Source organism: Lucilia sericata, unplaced genomic scaffold (assembly GCF_015586225.1).
Source record: "Lucilia sericata isolate MDLA Ls3-8-SP2 unplaced genomic scaffold, ASM1558622v1 Contig000105F_arrow, whole genome shotgun sequence".
Taxonomy (NCBI): Eukaryota; Metazoa; Arthropoda; class Insecta; order Diptera; family Calliphoridae; genus Lucilia; species Lucilia sericata.
Window position 1 is genome coordinate 27,626 of NW_023994137.1, and position 19,903 is coordinate 47,528.

The window sequence follows — 19,903 nt, forward strand, 5'->3', positions numbered from 1 at the left end:
AACAAGTAAGTAACACATTTATTTATTAAAAACAATTATGATAATTATTATTCACTACTTTTTTTCTTCATATTTTGGTTCTTTGAGATCTCATTTAAGCTAAAGTTAAAAAGGTGCAAAATTTACGTCACAAAAGTAAGTATACAGATCATTTCAGTATATATTTGGTTTAATGATATTAACAAAATTTATGAAAATTTTACTTGTATTAATATAATTACTTTTTAATAAAATATTTTTTACACAATAACTTGGAAAAAATCTACTTTTAGTTCCGAAATCTTTAAATTTGGGCCGATTGGGTCCGGAATTAGAAGAATTATTTAGTTTTTTCTCATTTCTACGATTTTTTTCCACTTTAGACCCAGGATTGTGGATCTGGTGGTCATTGAACCCTCCAAATGATGCATTGGAAATAGAATTTTTAACTTTTGAAAAGAGTTGTTATTTCGAAATTAATGTTATATGCATGGATTTGGCCATTTTGAACACAGTACGTTCTTAAAAACCCGAAATTTAACTCCGATTTCTTAAGACTTACAACATAAACTTTAAAATTTGGATAATTCTAAATATTTTCTTTAATTTAAACAGGTTTTCCAAATACTCCGATTTCCAAAGCATACAATAATGCTAGCAATCATATCTTGATATACTCGATACAATAACCATGTTTTATGGATCGGACATTTTATTTGTTCTAGCAACAAATTAAGATGTATCCGTGTTCAAAATTGTTCAATTGGTATTCATACCACCAATTGAGCCTGATTTAATATAAAAATCTTACTATTTTGGACAATAAACAATTTCAGAACCGATATGTAGTGTAAGTTATTGACATGGTCACCATTTGACGATTATTGGTAGTATTTAGGAGTGTGTAATGGATGATTGGAACCAAAAAACTTGTTTTAATTAATGGATACTAGTTCAAATATTATTAATATCGCATTTTAAGATATAAATTTTAGGAAATCGCCGTTAAATATCGAATATGAACTCTATACTATGTTAAAAACGGCAATGTTCCGCAATGGATTGTAATTATTGTAAAGAAACAATTAATTTAAAAGTTAAAATATCGTCTTCCAATGCTTCATAATGAACAAATGAGGGATATTATTGAATACCCGATCCAAAACTCCGGGGGTTAATTGTTCTTAAATAGGAAAAAATGCTCCTATAAATAATATTCAGATCAATTACCAAAAATTTAAATTTTTCGGAACAAGAGTGAATTTTTTTCCATGTTATAGTGTACATAATATTTTATTATAAAATAATAACATTCAAACAGGTAAAATTTTCATGAATTTTGTTAATATCATTAAGCCAAATACATATTGAAATTATCTGTATACTTACTTTTGTGACGTAAATTTTGTACCTATTTAACTACACCTTAAATGAGAACTCAAGTAACCAAAATAACCCGGAAAAAAGTAGTGAATAATAATTATCACAATTGTTTTTAATAAATAAATATGTTACTTTTTTGATTTTTGAAAAAATAATATCCTTTTTTAAATAAAACCAATTGTCAGTATTTCTGTATACTTATTTTTGAGATTAACTGTACGTCTGAAACTAGAAAATTAATGGAGAAAAACTACGTTTTTAATTTTTCATTTCGTGATCCTGTATCCTCTTCAAAGGACTTCACAGTTTTAAAAAGTGCATTTTTCAAAAAATATTTAAAAATACTTTTACTGATCAAACAATACAAAATTTGATGTCAAGAGAACAAGAAGAGTTGTAAAATATTTTGTTTAATTTTTATTTTATTCCGCCAAGATCAAAAGATGTTAAAATTTTTTTTGAAAAAAATAATATTGAAAACCTTAATAGATAATAAAGGATAAACATTTTAAAAGACATTTTTGACATATTTTTATCGTGACAGTATAAAATAAAAATTATGAAAAATATTTCCCAACTCTTCATGTTCTATTGACATTAAATATGGCATTGTTTGATCAGTAGAAGTATTTTAAATTTTTTTTTTGAAAAATGTTCTTTTTAAAACTTTGAAGTCCTTTAAAAAGGATACAGGATCACGAAATAAAAAAATAAAAACACAGTTATTCTCCATTAAATTTATAGTTTCAGACGTATATCATCCGGTTCATGTCTAACGAATTTTTTCTCTTTTTGTTGGACGGTGATTCCGGTTCATTTTATGTTAATATGTACAGAATTTTCATGTCTAACGAATTTTTTCTCTTTTTGTTGGACGGTGATTCCGGTTCATTTTATGTTAATATGTACAGAATTTTGTGTTAATACCGATTTATTTGGGGAAGTTAATAAATTCATTTCCGGGAATATGTACCTTTGTATGGGGTATATGGATTATTTTGGATAGATTGTTACAATTTTAAACACAGGTTCTCACTTAATCCGGGCTCTACATGTTTAATTTCATATTTCAGTACCTTTCGTAGAACGAAAAAGTACCAAAAAGTCCTCTTTTATATATTTCGGGCTCAACATGCTTAATTTCATGTTTCTAGGTTCAATGTAATAGAAATTTAAATAAGTAAGAGTTCTATATTATATACCTTATATACCCTTCTTATATACCCTTCACCATGATGTGTAAAAAACAGCCAGTACGAATTTTATTACAAAAATCAAAAAATACCAATTGTATCCCATTTTATACGTTCTAACTTAATCCGGGCTCTACATGCTTAATTTCATATTTCTATGTTCAATATTATAGCAATTTCAAAAAGTACCTTTTAAAGAACGAAAAAGTACAAAAAACTTCCCTTTTATGGGTTCCCACTTAATCCAGGCTCTACATAATGTTTCTAGGTTTAATATTATAGAAAATTCAAAAAGTACCTTTTGTATAACGAAAAAGTACCAAAAAGTCCCCTTTTATGTGCTCTGGCCTAATCCGGGCTATACATACTTGATTTCATGTTTCTAGGTTCAATATTATAGAAAATTCAAAAAGTACCTTTTGTAGAACGAAAAAGTACCAAAAAGTCCCCCTTTAAGTGTTCTGGCCTAATCCGGGCTCTACATACATAATTTCATGTTTCTAGGTTCAATATTATAGAAAATTAAAAAAGTACCTTTTGTAGAACGAAAAAGTACCAAAAAAATTCCTTTTTATAGGTTCAATATTATAGAAAATTCAAAAAGTACGTTTTGTATAACGTTTTGTAAGTAACAAAAAGCCCCCTTTTATAGGTTCTTACAATAACAAATAACAAAAAAAATTTACCGTTCGATACTGTGTTTTGTTTTTGTTTGTTTATTGTTTTGTATAAGCATGTATAAGTCTCACGAAGGTGAAGGGTATAAAAAGTACCTTTCGTAGAACAAAAGATACCAAAAAGTTCACTTTTATATGATTTCACTCTGGGCTCTACACGCTTAATTTAACGGTTCTAGGTTCAATATTATAGAAAATTCAAAAGGTACCTTTTAATTCTGTCTCTACAAGCTTAATTTCATGTTTATAGGTTCAACATTATAGAAAATTCAAAAAGTGCCTTTTGAAGAAGAAAAAAAGTTCCCTTTTATAGGTTCTCATTCTACATGCTCAATTTCATGTTTAACATTAAATATGAGCCATATCCCATTTTCTGTTTGAGTCACTGTACATCACTATATATGTACATATGTACGTTGTTAATATCAATATTTTACTACATATGTACATACCTACTATACAAAAAAACGTAAACAAAACAGAAACTTGCACAGCCATGCATAGACATTAAAGTAAAATATCGATTAGATATGACGTGCTAACCCAGCAGTTCAATTAAGAGTTTATGAATCTATAAAAAACAATAATTTCTATAATGTCTTGTTGAATCTAATTTGTATAAAATGTACATACATTTTACATACATATTGAGTTATTCGTCAGTGACGAATCGTCACTAAAGTGCTCTTGCTAATACAGAGCAGAGACAGTCGTATTAGATAGTTTTGTGCTTAGCGGTATGTTAAATAACTACATAGTTCGAGGCAGGGCCCCCAGTACAGCTGGGATAGTTATCAGTAATTCTCAAAGTACATATAATATGAGCATAATAGTACCTCTCATTCTCATTTGTTTTTTACGTTATATATTTGTGTATATTTGTATTTAAACCGGCAAACTTACGAAAAATTTTTCATTATTAAATTGCACCAGTTAATTGTAAGTAATGGAGAAGCACAACAAAAAGAGCACCGTTAGAAAATCTCGTTCAAAAAAGGCTAATTTAAAGTTTCCCGTTGCTCGCATACATCGTTATTTACGTAAAGGCCGTTATGCAGAACGTATTGGTGAAACAGCTCCAGTATTTTTATGTGCCGTTTTGGAATATTTAACTTCGGAAGTAATAGAACTGGCGGGCAATATTGCAATCGATGGATATAGAAAAATAATTGAACCGCGAGATATAAAATTTGGCATTGAATTGGATCCTGAGCTAAGAAAATTCCTACCAAATATAACTATACCGAATAGTGAAAAACTTTTGTATATTGAACCTGCTTTACTTAATAATTGTAAGGGTTTTAAAACTATATATATACATAAAAACATTTCTTGGGAAGTCTCAAATGATGTTAAGGCTAAACATTAGTGTTTAGTGACTAAAGATCCACATAGACTACGCAGGAGGAGCGGAAACATACATATGTACATACTTTTTCATTTGTACACACTACACAAACATTGTACAAGCACAATCCTGGATTTGTGTTTGTAACTTTTTTTTCAAAACTGTTCTAAAAATACAACGCTGCAGAAGGAAATTCAAACAAATATTTTTTTTAAATAAAAATTTTATAAATACCAAAAATATGAATGAAAAGTAAATTGTAAATAAAGGATAATGACATTTATAAATGTATAATATAATTAAACAATAAAATAAATATTATAAATCTCTTTGGAAGTTTAGTTATTTGCTTGATTTTTGATTATGCGTCAATCACGCCTGAACGGTTGGACTTGAAATTTGAAACAAGAATAGATCATTACCTGGAAGGGTTTTTTTTTTGAAAATTGCCCGAAAATGCGTCATAGAAAGAAAAAAGCGAAAAACCTACTAAATTAGTATTTATGGTCTTAAATTTTGATTATCTGTTGGAATAATCCAGTTGGAAAATGAAAAAGTATTTTCATTCAATAAAGAGGCTGCGTGTTTAATTCTATGTTTCTAAGATTAATATTAAAAATATTCGAAAAGTACCAGTTGAAAAAACACCAAAAAAATTAATCAGAGTTCTAGTTGGATAAACAACCGAATATCTAAAAAGTACTAAGTTTATATATATATTTTTGTCGATAAGTTACGAATGACCCAGCAAAAACTCGGTAATGGGTTGTACTTCCATAACCACTTACTTTTCAATGACTACTACTTACCGTCTGCATTACATAGAAGTACTCTAGTAATGACTTTCTTATAATCTGATATAGAAGTACTTTATTTTCGGCTTTGTCATTTTGTTTGTCATTTGCGTTTTAAGAATTGTGTTTTAAAAAAATAAAACAAAATTAGTTTTGTTTATGAAAACCATTATTTGACGCGCAATAAAATAGCTAAGCAGTGGTGCAGTGTGTAGAACATTTGACTAACAAACCGAAGCCCCTGGTTCGTATTCTAGCTGTCTCTTTTTATTATTAAAAAACAAAACAACTTACTCAACAACTGTTTTGTAAGGGAAATTGCAAGTACTTCTTTAAGTCCCTATTTGTAAGCGTGCGTAGAAGTACTTGCCTCCAATGACATCACCGTGTTAAAATAATGACTTAAAATGCTAATGAAGAAGTAGTGAAAAGAGGTTTTATTAGCTATTTAACTCATTACTTTTCAATGTAAGTTTTTCCTGGGGAATTAATAAATTTTTTATTTATTAAAAAAGAAAAACAAAATACAGTTTTTACCTGTTTCAAAAAACTACCAGATAGCTTATTGTAAGTTAAACATTTAATTACATACATATATTTTTTTTTTAAATCAATAAAATTCAGCAATTTTTGCCAGACACTGTATACATTATAAATATAAACAATATGCTCTTTATCTATTATACAAAAAAGCAAAAGTATAATCAAAAAAACGTAAACAAAACAAAAGCTTGCTCAGGCATGCCAGAAAATCATTGGCACTTGATATGACGTACTACACGATTTCCAAATGCATTTCTAATGACTAATTTTATTTCAAAACTAGTTGTTTTTAAGAAATTTTCAATTTTATTTTAGAAAATTTTATTCATATTTTAGGAATCACCTATTTAATTTCAGAATTTTTAATATTTTATTTAATTAAATATAATTATAATTATTTTAAAAAAATTTATTAAAATAATTACTAAATAATAAAGAATTCTGTTGTATATAACTAAAATAAAATTACAAAATTTTAAATTTCAAATGGAAATTGCTAAAATAGAATTGCAATTTAAGTTAAGCTAAATTTTTATTTGCTAAAATACAATTGGAAAAAAAATGTTTGAGAATTTGAATAATAAATTTCTGAAATGTAATGGAAAATTTATAAAATACAATTTGCATTTTTTGAAATACAATTAGAAAGTTCAGAAATACAATTGGAAATTGTGTAGTTATTAGTAATTCTCAATTATAGCAAATACTGAGTGTAAAATACCTCTCATTAATTGTTTTGTTTTTGCGTTGGTTTGGGTATACATAAATATGTATTTAAACCGGTAGAATTACCAATAATTTTTCATTGTTAAATTTCATTAGTTTATCGTAAGTAATTTCGCGGCAGAGCAAAAAGAAGACCGTTAGAAAATCTCGTTCAAAAAAGGCTAATTTAAAATTCCCCGTTGCTCGTATACACCGTTATTTGCGTAAGGGTCGTTATGCAGAACGTATAGGTAAAACGGCTCCCGTGTGTTTGAGTGCTGTTTTACAATATTTAACATCAGAATTAATAGAACAGGCCGGCTATATTGCAAACGAGCGTAAAGGAAGAATTGAACCGCGAGATATAAAATTTGCAATTGCCCTAGATGAAGATCTGAAGAATTTTTTACCAAACATAACCATTCCGAAGAGTCAAATGTTTTTGTATGTGGAACCGGCTTTATTTAATAAGAAGTGAATATATGTACATATGTATGTAGATTTATGGTGTTAATAATTTTGTTTTATTTTTTAATAAAATATTTAAAGTTTTTAAAAATTGAATAGTGTGTTTTTATTTGAAAGAAAATCCTAACAAAATCAAATTTCGATACGGATTGAAAATGTAAAAATTTTATTTAAAAGTGTTACCTTTAGCACTGTTATGGTCTACATGTACAAAACAGCTCTTGTCATCATCCCAGCATCAAACTATTGGGAACTTTCTTGAAATTTGTCAGAAAAGTTAAAATTAAGTACGATCTGAGAAATGTTATTTTATTCTTATTTAAATTAGTTTTAAAAGTGTTACATACCTATATAAACAGTCCTTGTGATTGTTCCAACTTAAGCATCAAACTTAGGGAACTCCTTTGAAATTTGTCATATACATATGTAGGATGTTTGAGGATAACATTGTCTTATATACAAACTCCAATAACATTCATAGGTACATACATTGTGGGTATGGTATCCGTCAGGCAAATGCCGAATATCATACTTTTAGGTCGCCCGTATGTGTCCCAAGATATATTCAGCTGCCATTTAAGGTTCAAACGATGCTACTCATATCGAGCCATACTAATATCGATGTAGAACATCCCGGCAGTCCGGTTTATTTGGTACAATAAATACTCCTATTATTTCACAATATGTCAAAAAATTAACTTTACAATATGTGTGTTTTATTGATCTAATTCCAAATAATCAACAAATTAAATTTAAAATAATTACTTTTTAATTTTTTAATTATTTCGCTAACACAAAATGTATTTTTAATGCGAAAACTATCAAAAAAAATACATTTTCCATCATCTCTAGTATTTATAATTTTGCTCTCTCATCTCTGATTTAACATCTCTAATAAAAATATTTAAAGCGACATGGCCACACATCAAATTTGTTGACTCAAACGGTAAATTTTTTATTGATTTTTGAAAATTACAAAAGTCGATAAATACTAAATAAAAAATATTGTATTATAAATTGTTTTTATTAAGAAATTATACCTGTTTTAGAAAAACTTCCAAAATATTTTCGAAAATATATGATGAATTGTTACTTAAATTGTATTTGTTATTTAATGTTTCTCATTGATATCTAACAGCCGGCATAAAGATGCCGCTAACATTTTTATAATCGAACGGCGTTGTAAAATTTGTTGCGGCACGAGTCTTTTCTTTTCTATTACTCTTAATTTTTCTAGTGAAACGTGAGAATCTGATGCAATTTTTGCAAAAATAAAAATTGAAAATTAATAAATAAATAGCAAATTAATCATAAAGAAATCAAACACTATAATGCCAGCTGACGAGATGGCCAACTTAACGTTGGGTAAGTGTAAAATATTAAAGGAAAATATGTCAGCGTTGTGCACGTTGTTGAGCTGGCAACCGATGACACACGTCTATACTATGTATCAATACATGTGAACATATTTTAATTTGAAAAATCCATTTTTCTCCAGGAGCTATATATACCTCCGAAAAGACTGGCAGTGATGAAAATGGTGATGGTTCTGAATTGAAGCCGTACAAAACCATTTTGCAAGCCATGAGACATGCTGGCAAGGAACCTTTCCCGGTCATCTATGTCGATAGCAAAGATCCTGAAGCGGCTGAAAAATACGAAGCAGCTGCCAAGTCGCAATTGAAGAAAATCCAAAAGATTTGGGTACGTGAAAGTTTTAAAAATGCCGATAAGGAAAAACGTGAAGCTGAAGACGCCGAAAAGCGTAAACAAAATTTGGATGAAGCCAAGAAGATTGTTATCTCTGAAGATCCCAGCTGGCCGGCAGCCGAAAAGATACGCATCTTTGAAGGTACAGAAAATCGTGAAAAACGTGTAAAGATCTTTGGTTGGGTTCATCGTTTGAGGCGTCAAGGCAAAGGTTTAATTTTCATTACATTGCGTGACGGTACTGGTTTCTTGCAGTGTGTATTGCATGATCGTTTGTGTCAAACGTATGATGCTTTAACTCTGACTACCGAGAGTTCAGTACAATTGTTTGGTACTCTAAAACCTGTGCCAGAGGGTAAATCGGTGAGTTTGTTTCTAATAAATAACAAATTTAAAGCTAACATATTGTATTATACCTATAATTAAGGCTCCTGGTGGTCATGAAATGCATGTTGATTATTGGGAATTAATTGGTTTGGCTCCTGCCGGTGGTGCCGAAAGTATTCTCAACGAAGAGGCTCATCCCGATGTTCAACTCGATAATCGTCATATTATGATTAGAGGTGAAAACACTTCGAAGATATTGAAAATGCGTTCCGTTGTAATGCAAGCATTCCGTGCTCATTACTTTGATCGTGGTTATTGTGAGGTTACCCCTCCCACTTTGGTACAAACTCAAGTTGAAGGTGGTTCTACACTTTTCAAATTACAATATTTCAGGTGAGTGGGACTTTATCTATGAGTGTTGTTTATCTATATATATCACATAAAAAGTCAGCAAAATACCTATTATAGGCACAAGAAAATCCTTTTCCCAATTATTCTTATTCTCCTTTATGCTTTCGCTTATTTACAAAAATATGTCATTTCAGTAAGCACATAGGGGTCAGCGGACATCGGTCCATATTTGATCCGAGCCGCCTCAAAATATGCCCTTCATCAGATAGATCTAAAGTTCATAACAGGCTTTAAAATACCAGTGATACATTTCGACATTGTGGCTATATTGTTCTAGTTCATGTTTAAACTTCAGTAACTTTTGTTTAATTGCATCATTGCCTTGTTAAGAAACAAAAAGAAATCCTAAGTACAGTCAAAATTTTTTAAATGTTTACTTTTGTTACCCCTTGTACGAACTTCACAAACCGAGACTTTCTATAAATATAAATCGGTTTATAATTCATATTTCGGGAAAATTCAAACCAAACAGGAGGTATATAACATCTTTTAGGATTGCTCCATATTCCAACGGACATAAGTCCGTATGTTCCAACTCCTTTTATAATTAGTTTTAGTTTATTTATGTTCATCATTTATGTGACATTTTCGAATGATTTGAAACTAAAATAAAATCATCTTCATTATTACAGTGAAGAGGCCTATCTTACACAAAGTTCTCAATTATATTTGGAAACTTGTTTACCAGCATTGGGTGATGTTTTCTGTATTGCTCAAAGTTATCGTGCCGAACAGAGTCGTACTAGACGTCATTTGGCTGAATATACACACATTGAAGCTGAATGTCCCTTCATCACTTTCGATGATTTATTGAATCGTTTGGAAGATCTTGTCTGCGATGTTGTTGATCGTGTTTTAAAATCTCCTTGGGGTCATTTGGTTCATGAATTGAATCCCGATTTTAAGGCACCCAAAAAACCATTCAGACGTATGAACTATGCCGATGCTATTAAGTGGTTAAAGGAAAACAATGTTACCAAGGATGATGGTACATTCTATGAATTCGGTGAAGTATGTTTTATTAAGAATAATTTGTTCTTTAGATTTATTTAAATAAATTTTGTTTCTAGGATATACCAGAGGCTCCTGAACGTAAGATGACTGACACCATTAATGAACCCATTATGTTGTGTCGTTTCCCCAAAAACATTAAATCTTTCTATATGTCTACTTGCCCTGAGGATCGTGAACTAACCGAGAGTGTTGATGTTTTGTTGCCAAATGTGGGCGAAATTGTTGGCGGCTCCATGAGGATTTACGATAATGAGGAATTACTTAAGGGTTATGAACGTGAGGGTATCGATCCCAAGCCTTACTATTGGTATACCGATCAACGTATCTATGGTGCCCAGCCTCATGGTGGTTATGGTTTGGGTTTGGAACGTTTGCTCTGTTGGTTACTTAACCGTTATCATATTCGTGAGGTATGTTTGTATCCACGTTTCTTGGACAGATGCAAACCTTAAGCAGTTAACAGCGTGAAAGGAATTTAATTTAAATTTAAAAAAAATAATTATAAAAAGAGCATTTAGAATGTTTTGCATAAAAAACGTATATTTATTTGTTATGATGAACAAAAAAATTAATTGAATATTCTTACATTAATAAAGAACTAAAGCATATAGCCGGCTTAACTCATAAATAAAAAAGAAATTTATTATGTATTTCCTTCACCTTCTAGTTGCATTTCATCTAAAATTTCCACCAATTGTTCGTCATTCATCATGCTATCATCCATTTCTTCATCTTCTTCCTCCTCCTCTTCGGCATCTTCGTGTTCCTGAATGCAAATTAATCTTACTATTTGCAATTTATTAAACAGAAATATAACTTACCTCATTTTCATATGAATCAACTTCTGCATGAATTTGTTCTTTACGATAGTAATTTTTCAATAAATCCTTTATGGAATTACTTACAATCTGGCGCACTTGTCCATCAAATCCCTGAGGTAACCAGCCGGTACGTTCATTACATATAGCTCCCGCCATGGGAGAAGGTATTTTCTCCAACATTTCTTGTATTTTGTTAATGCGTATATCACAATACTAAGATGTATTGTTTATATAAAGTGTTTCTCTTCAAATTGAAGTATAATACTTACCCTCATCATGCACTGTCTGGATCTGGGCAATTTATGTTCATCAAAATATGGATAATTGATGTCTTGTACTAAAGCATTTATTTCATACGGATTTTCTTGTAGCTTTTTAATCGTTGTTTTACGATCTGAAACCTGTATAATGTTAAAAATTTGTGTATCAATCTTAAAACGTCTTGACTACTTTATAGAATAGTTTATAGACAAGAATATCGGTTAATCTGTTGAAAAGAGTTTCGACTAGTATATAGATTGAACATTTGATTTCATTTAGATTAAACATTCATCTAGTCTAAAGAATAGACATTCGGTTTGCGTAAGAATTAGATATGTGAAAGAATTAGTCTATAGACTAGACATTTAACTAATAATTATACATTCTATCAGTCCATAGACTAGTCGAAATTATAATCTTATAGAATATTCTATAGACTAGACAAAAAACTCTTTAAATAATAATTTTTTATGTGAAACTATAATTTCAATATACCTATACTTACAAATTCTGATACACCCGATCTAAATCTCAAACGAAAATCAAAAGTTTGATAGTAGCGTGAATTAAAATCTTTACGTGGATCATAGCCATAGCGTACATACATAGTACGCCAGGGCCCAGTAGTAAAATAATAAGCCAATGAGGGTGTTATACATTTAAGCTTATCGTGTGATACGCCAGACTCATACAGCAAAGCAATGCGGGTCCAAATGGGACATTCTTCAAATAGCTGCAAATAGAGTTAAAACTGGTTCATGTTCTCTATTATTATTAAAGTTTTATTTTAATACCTTTTTAACTTTTTGCAATTGTTCATCGGATACATATTTCACTTTCATTTTCTTTAAAATTTGCGAATCAGGTCTAGTGGGAAATGCATCTATCATACTAAATGTAACAATATCACGACTTTCATAACTGGATTTACTTAAAACGCCCAATGTTTCATTTTGACCATCTTCTTTGGAGAAATCACCACGAAAGATCGTTGTGTGTACAACATCCGAACGGGCGAACATTGTTGGCAGCGACATTAATTGTACATCCTGACGTCTAACAAAATTAAGTATTTTCTAATATATTAATTTGCCCCTTGGTTAGCGTAAAAATAATAAGAGAAGGTAAAGTAACGTACTTGAAATAATCAAAATCAATTACTGATTTCGGCACTATGGTATCCAAGACATTTTTTAATTCGCCATTAGGAGATTTCGCTTCCGAAGCTAAAGGTAAATATTGAAAATCACACAGAGCTGCGAAAAATGAATTCAAATTGAATGTTTGCTTAAAAATTCGGTTTAAAAAACGTGGACTAGAATTAAATTTATAGACTAGACTTTGAAATACATATTCGACTAGTCCATAATTAGACTTTCGATTTGTCTATAGACTTGAATTTCTACTAGTCTATATACATACTAAGACTTTCATTTCGTCTAAACTACTCTTTCGGCAAGTCTATAGACTAAATTTTCGATTAGTCTATAGACTTGACTTTCGACTAGTTTATAGACTTGACTCTCGACTATGTTAGAGGCTTGACTTCCGACTACATGATTTTCGACTAGTTTATAAACTAGACTTGAGGCAAGACTTTTTGGATCCTATGGACAAGACTTTAAAATAGTCTTCAGAATAAACATTACACTAGTTTATAGAACAAACTTTAAGCTTGTTTATTGTCTTGTTGACACACAAGTTAAAATTCTATACTATAAGCTGGCCGAATTGCTAGTCTATAGATTAGACTTTAAACTAGACTTTATGCCAATAGGTTTCTCATTTGATTGACTCTTAATTTTAATACACAGATATGTACCTAGTTCTATTTTAACAATTTCTTAAAACTTACATTCAAACGTAAAACTCTTATTTATATAGCCCATAATTTTTATGGTATATTGTGGTGGCTTATTGGGGTCACGTTTTGATTTTCTTACTTTAACCGATAATAGAAGACCTGCCCGTTTACTGCTCTCGCCACAGAGTGGTTTGTTAAATGGATTATCTGGATGATAACGTAACTCCAAGCGTTTAGTATCACCTCCCAGTGCCTAAAATGTTTCGAAATTATTTTCGGTTAACCACAAGTCACATGAACTTACTCTTGATATTTTGTTTATACCACCCAATGTGCTTATCATGTTATCAATATTTTTAACCATTCCGGGATATTCGATAAGTTCATATTCTGTAGTTGTACTAAAATTTAATTGTACAGACATTTTTTAATATTTTCATTTAATATGGTTGAAATTTATGCAAAAAAATATTTTTATATGAAACGACGGAATTATTGGTAATGTTTACGCTAGTGATGTGTGTTTATCCTACAGCTGTTTTTGTAGTCATCGATAATATCAATAAATTCTATTTGCAGTTTGGTCAACACTGTTGCCAGATAATTGGCATAAAATCGTCAAAACTAATCTTATAAATCGGCAAAATATTTTTGAAATCGTAAACAAATCGGAAAAGTGAAAATATCCTGTTTATTGTTAAAGATTTTTCGATATTACAATGAAATGTATATTTCTAAAATTAGGTTACTTCTTCAATTATTTATACACAACGATATTCATTAAGAGCGAACCCGTTTGTCCAGGGGAAAATATAAAATATTATATGAAAATTCGTTCTTCAGCCGGACTGCTGTATGTTGAACAAACTTGTTAGTGTGAAGACTTGAAGTTTATATTATTTGTTATACTAATCAAGTATTCAATGTTTTATAGTTGAAATGTATTTCAAATATTCTTTTTTTACTTTTTCAATAAACCTTAATACATTAAAACATCCTGCAGACGAATTTTTAGTCACTTACGATTTAAATAGGTTTAAATTCCTGCAGCAATTTTCTATATGATTCTATGAAATTAGACATGTAAACCTATTTTTATCATATGGAGAAAGCATTTTTGGTTGAAATCGATCAGATTAGGACTAGTATTTCTACTAAAATCAGTACAATATACTTTGTATTTGCCGATTTTCGTAATGATAGTACTAGTTCTCTCCAATGCATGTACGAAATACATACATATGAACTAGTTCAGTTTTATAAAAGTGCATCTGTAGCTTTAATTTCAACAAATTATATAAGGAAATCTGATTTATATATGCCTCTTCATAAAATCGGCATTTAATAGGCAAAAATCGGCGAATCTGGCAACAGTGGTTGTCTTCGATATTTATTATCAGAATAGTACTGCCAACACTAAACACCGGTGTTCTCTTTGTTTTTGTTTTGCTCGCACTATTTAACTTTTTTTTAATACCAAACATGAGCTCTTCCAGATTTTACTCCAAATTGGCCAAAGAAATCTATCCAAATAGTACAGTGAAAATATTTCGTAAAGCAAAAGCTACAACAAAAATTGAAAATAAAATAAAAACAAAAGAAGAAGTAAAAATATTAAACAATAAGCCACTAGATAAAAATGCAAACCTGGAAAAAGTTGCACAAAGATCAGAAGTTAAGGAAGAAACTATTTCGAAAAATAATGAGAACCATGAAGAAAATAAGGATAGTTTCTTATTATACCAAGAATATAATGAAAATGTCGTAAAAATACAAATGCTGTCGGAAAATCTACATAAACAACTTTTTCCCGATACTCCCCGCTTCGTAAGTAAAAATGTGGAGAATAACTCCATGAAAATGACAAATGATCTACAACGTCATGGTATAGACATTAGTAGCACGGAAAGATTGGCGGATGTTAATTTAAAGCTGCCACCTTTAAGGGGTAAAAATATTGAAGAACATTTTCTAGAGATTGGAAAAGAACAAATTGAACCCTATAAAGAGTTACTTAAGCCCTTAGTAGAATTAAAAACATTGCCTAGTAAACCTAAGAAATGGTCCCTACAAGAAGGATGGACTATATACGATCCAGGAAGCGGTGAGGCACGTTCTATAGAATTTCCCCAGGAAAATGGTTTAATATTTGATGTGGAAGTTTGTATGAGCGAAGGAGCCATGCCAACATTAGCTACTGCAGTGGGCTGTAAATACTGGTATTCTTGGGTTAGTCCTCGTTTGGCAGCCGATATTTTGGAAATGAGAGTTAAACAGAAAATGCCGCATTACACGTCAGCAGAACTTATACCATTAGGTGTTAAAGGGCCAAAATTAGTAATAGGTCATAATGTTTCCTATGATCGGGCGAGATTAAAAGAACAGTATTTACTGCAAGATACTAAGGTACGTTTTTTGGACACCATGTCTTTACATGTGTGTGTAAGTGGTGTGACCAGCTATCAGCGTGCTCTTATGAAATCTAAAAAAGATCCTGCCCCCGAAGATTTGGACTGGTTAAGTCAAAGTTCCTTGAATAGTTTAGGTGAAGTACATCGACTTTATTGTGGTGGGGAGCCAATTAGCAAAGAGGAACGTAATATTTTTGTGGAGGGTACTTTAGCAGATGTACGCCAGGAGTTTCAGTCCCTTATGACGTATTGTTCCAATGATGTGGCTGCCACACATAGAATTTTGCAAAAACTTTATCCCTTATTCGAAGAACGTTTTCCTCATCCGGTTACTCTGGCCGGTATGTTGGAAATGGGTTCAGCTTATTTGCCCGTTAACAAGAATTGGCTGCGTTATATAGAGGAATCAGATTTAACCTACGAAGATCTTAGTATAGAGGCAAAATATCATTTGGCTAGAAGAGCTGATGAGGCTTGCAGTCTTATGAAAGATGAACAATATAAACAAAATTTATGGCTTTGGGATGAAGACTGGTCTACTCAGGAATTGAAACTTAAAGCCACAAAAAACAAATCTAAAGCGAAACTAAAGAATGAAACGAATAATACGAGTGAATTAACAGAAACTACTAATGAAGAAGAACGCTTGCAAAGGAAATTTCAATATTTATATGATTTGAAGGAGCAATTGCCCGCCCGACGTCCTTTACTACCCGGTTATCCGGCTTGGTATCGTAAACTTTGCCAAAAACCTCCCAAAGATAATAGCAATACAGACTGGACACCCGGACCCTCAGAAATAAGTACCGGTATGCAAATCGCCCCCAAATTACTATCACTCTGTTGGGAGGGATTTCCTTTACACTATACACGCGAACATGGTTGGGGATTTTTGGTGCCATTTACCGCCAAGATAACCGAAACTGATAATGAAAATAAAACTATCATACCCATTGAGAAATTGGTGGCGCAATGTCCCATACCGGAATTTGCTCAATTATATGCTTCAGAACAAGAAAGTGATTATGCTTTTGGTCATTTACAAAAGGAACTGGATAGTAAATTGGGTAAAAGGGAGTTTTATGGCAAAGCCAAGAAAACCGATAAGACAGAGGGTCACTATAAAGGTTCTGGAGTATGGTGCAATCAGATTTTAGATAATTGTTGCTTTTTTCTTAAGTTGCCGCATAAAAATGGCAAGACATTAAGAGTTGGCAATCCCTTGTCAAGAGACTTTCTAAACAAATTCTCCGACAATGTCTTAAGCAGTGGAGAGTCTGAGAGTAATATTGCCAAACGGGTAATCGAGATAGCTCGCATGATGTCTTATTGGCGCAACAATAGAGATCGTATTATGGGCCAGCTGGTAGTGTGGCTGACACCGGAAGAATTGCCACAAGAATTAAGTAACAAAAACTACGAGTATGGAGCTATATGTCCACAAGTGGTAGCCTGTGGCACGTTAACACGTAGAGCTATGGAACCTACTTGGATGACGGCCTCAAATTCTCAAAAGGAACGTATAGGTTCAGAACTAAGAGCAATGGTACAAGCTCCGCCTAACTATCGCATTGTGGGCGCTGATGTTGACTCTCAGGAATTGTGGATTGCTTCCGTTTTGGGAGATGCTTATGCGTATGGGGTACATGGCGCTACTCCTTTGGGTTGGATGACTTTAAGTGGCACTAAATCGAATGGTACTGATATGCATTCCATAACCGCAAAGGCAGTCGGCATTTCTAGAGATCATGCCAAAGTAATAAATTATGCACGTATTTATGGAGCCGGACAAAACTTCGCCGAAGGTTTGCTCAAACAATTCAATCCCACATTCTCAGCCAGCGAAGCCCGCGCCAAAGCTATGAAAATGTTTGCAATAACTAAGGGCAAAAAAGTTTATAGACTTAAAGAAGAGTTTCAAGAGGAATTTGAGAATAGAAGGTAAATGTTAAATGATTAAATAAACACGATTTATGCATTTAAGTTCTTTTTTATTATTCTTTTCATAGTTATTCTGGTTACGAGGCCTTAAGATTGGCTTCCAGTAACAATAAGGCGGTAGATGAAATGTTTGACCGACCTTGCTGGGAGGGTGGTACAGAAAGTGCCATGTTTAATCGTCTGGAAGAAATTGCTACACGCGATGAGCCTGTTACACCTTTTCTAGGCTGTCGACTCAGTCGTGCTTTAGAAACTCACAATACTGCCGATGAAAATCGTTTTCTACCCACCCGAATCAATTGGGTGGTCCAAAGTGGTGCTGTAGATTTTCTGCATTTAATGTTGGTTGCAATGCGTTGGCTTTTAGGTGATAAAGCACGTTTTTGTCTAAGTTTTCATGATGAACTCAGATATTTAGTGGAGGAAAAATATGCTTATAAAGCTGCTTTAGCCATGCATATTACCAATTTGCTGACACGTTCTTTCTGTTCATCACGTTTAGGCCTTAAGGATCTACCCATGTCAGTGGCATTTTTCTCGTCGGTTGAGGTTGATATTGTGTTGCGTAAAGAATGTACGATGGACTGTAAGACGCCATCAAATCCTCATGGTTTACAGTTGGGCTACGGTATACATCCGGGCGAAAGTTTAAGCATATATGAAGCCATTGTGAAAGCAGGAGACAGTGATTTAAGTAAATGGAAATGATAAACTTCTGGGTAAATCGTATACATACATAGTATGTACGTATATCTAATAAGCATATGTGCATATATTATGAAGATCATTAGTTTTAAGTTATTTTTATATATGTACATACATATGTACATATATATATTTTTTTGAAAAGAACCATTTTTGTTGATTTTTATTTATTAATAAAGATATTGTTAAACTATCCGCCATTTGTTAACGATATTTTTTCTTTTTCGTTACATACTTAACTTATGTATGTACATTAGGGATATAACTATTGACATTCGTTGCATATATGCAAGTTGGCATAGCATAGTCAAATAGGTCATTAAAAAATGGGAGAAACTACGTTAATTCTCGGGAATTTAAATCTTAAACAATTCAATTAAATATGCTTTTAAGAATTTAGCTGCCTAAAATAGTAAAATCGGTCTATAAGAATCGAAGATATGGTCAAAACAAATATGGTCAACAAATATATTATGGACTTTTTGATTTAGGGATGTAAAATAGTATATTTGCGTAAAAATCAAAAAGTCCGGAGATATAGGCAGTGATGAGTCGCGCTATGATAAAAGTATAGTTTTCGTTAAAAAAAATTAGCGTATATAAATATTAAAATTTGAATTCAAATTTTAAAATAATAAAAATTAAAATTTTTAAAAAATTTGGTTTATATCATGATACAACCATAGAAAGGTAGAATCAGTAGGGAGAGTTTTATTATGGTTTATATTAGAAATTGGGGTTGGTGCGTGATGTTTTTGATTCCAATTGACCTAAAAACAATATTTTCATTACTTGTACAACATTGGTAATCATGTGGTGGTATGTCAAAAATTTCGCCAAATTAGTTATACCTATCACTAATGTACATATCATTATGAAGTAAATAGTTAATCTTAAGTACGCTTTATATTATATCTATGATCAATTATGGACCTTTATTTCAAAAATCCATCGATATAACGATGCCGATAAATATTGAAAATATTGAAAAAATTGTATAAAGATGATATTTATATATAGTCTAAATTGTTCCACTCAATTTTTTAATATATATCGGTACCGTTATTTCGATGTATTTGTGAAATAACGGAAATTTTATTAAATAACTCTATATAAAAAATACTTTTGTGGGATTGCTTTTCAATGGGTTAATAAATGGAGTCATATTATATATTGTTGAGAAGGTATTCCAAATTGAGACTATCTTCTTTATTTATACTATTAATTACATATAATTTGCTAATAGCTAATGTAATTCAACAGAAAAGATTTATATATACATATATAATTCATCTTAATTTCTTTAAATGAAATGAATTAGAGAATTGATCCTCTTGAAGCTTTGTTTAATGATGCCACCATTCCACATCAACATTTTAACAAACCCCGTTAAATTGCAAATAAATTG

At 31.2% G+C, this 19,903-nt stretch overlaps 5 protein-coding genes across 5 annotated transcripts; 4 read left to right on the forward strand and 1 right to left on the reverse strand.

Moving 5' to 3' along the window:
* Window positions 1-4,106: 4,106 nt before the first annotated feature.
* Window positions 4,107-4,846, forward strand: LOC119600168 (histone H2A-beta, sperm-like). The gene has a single exon (XM_037950257.1). The coding sequence runs from the start codon at window positions 4,179-4,181 to the stop codon at window positions 4,599-4,601; it is 423 nt and encodes a 140-aa protein (XP_037806185.1). The 5' UTR covers window positions 4,107-4,178; the 3' UTR covers window positions 4,602-4,846.
* A 473-nt stretch (window positions 4,847-5,319) lies between these two features.
* On the forward strand, window positions 5,320-7,170 carry LOC119600139 (histone H2A-beta, sperm-like). The gene is made up of 2 exons (XM_037950228.1): window positions 5,320-5,338; window positions 6,751-7,170. The coding sequence occupies exons 1-2, from the start codon at window positions 5,320-5,322 to the stop codon at window positions 7,098-7,100; spliced, it is 369 nt and encodes a 122-aa protein (XP_037806156.1). The 3' UTR covers window positions 7,101-7,170.
* Window positions 7,171-8,230: 1,060 nt separating this feature from the next.
* LOC119600148 (asparagine--tRNA ligase, cytoplasmic) lies at window positions 8,231-11,187 on the forward strand. Its single transcript, XM_037950237.1, has 5 exons — window positions 8,231-8,455; window positions 8,589-9,163; window positions 9,228-9,520; window positions 10,171-10,549; window positions 10,609-11,187. Exons 1-5 carry the CDS (start codon window positions 8,422-8,424, stop codon window positions 11,002-11,004), a joined length of 1,677 nt encoding a protein of 558 aa, XP_037806165.1. The 5' UTR covers window positions 8,231-8,421; the 3' UTR covers window positions 11,005-11,187.
* LOC119600149 (general transcription factor 3C polypeptide 5) lies at window positions 11,071-13,972 on the reverse strand. Its single transcript, XM_037950238.1, has 8 exons — window positions 13,743-13,972; window positions 13,490-13,691; window positions 12,773-12,890; window positions 12,429-12,690; window positions 12,140-12,367; window positions 11,643-11,774; window positions 11,374-11,586; window positions 11,071-11,318 (listed from the first exon to the last, which is right to left on the reverse strand). Exons 1-8 carry the CDS (start codon window positions 13,860-13,862, stop codon window positions 11,196-11,198), a joined length of 1,398 nt encoding a protein of 465 aa, XP_037806166.1. The 5' UTR covers window positions 13,863-13,972; the 3' UTR covers window positions 11,071-11,195.
* Window positions 13,973-14,842: 870 nt separating this feature from the next.
* LOC119600165 (DNA polymerase subunit gamma-1, mitochondrial) lies at window positions 14,843-18,688 on the forward strand. The gene is made up of 2 exons (XM_037950254.1): window positions 14,843-17,790; window positions 17,859-18,688. Exons 1-2 carry the CDS (start codon window positions 14,921-14,923, stop codon window positions 18,496-18,498), a joined length of 3,510 nt encoding a protein of 1,169 aa, XP_037806182.1. The 5' UTR covers window positions 14,843-14,920; the 3' UTR covers window positions 18,499-18,688.
* The last annotated feature ends 1,215 nt before the right edge of the window (window positions 18,689-19,903 follow it).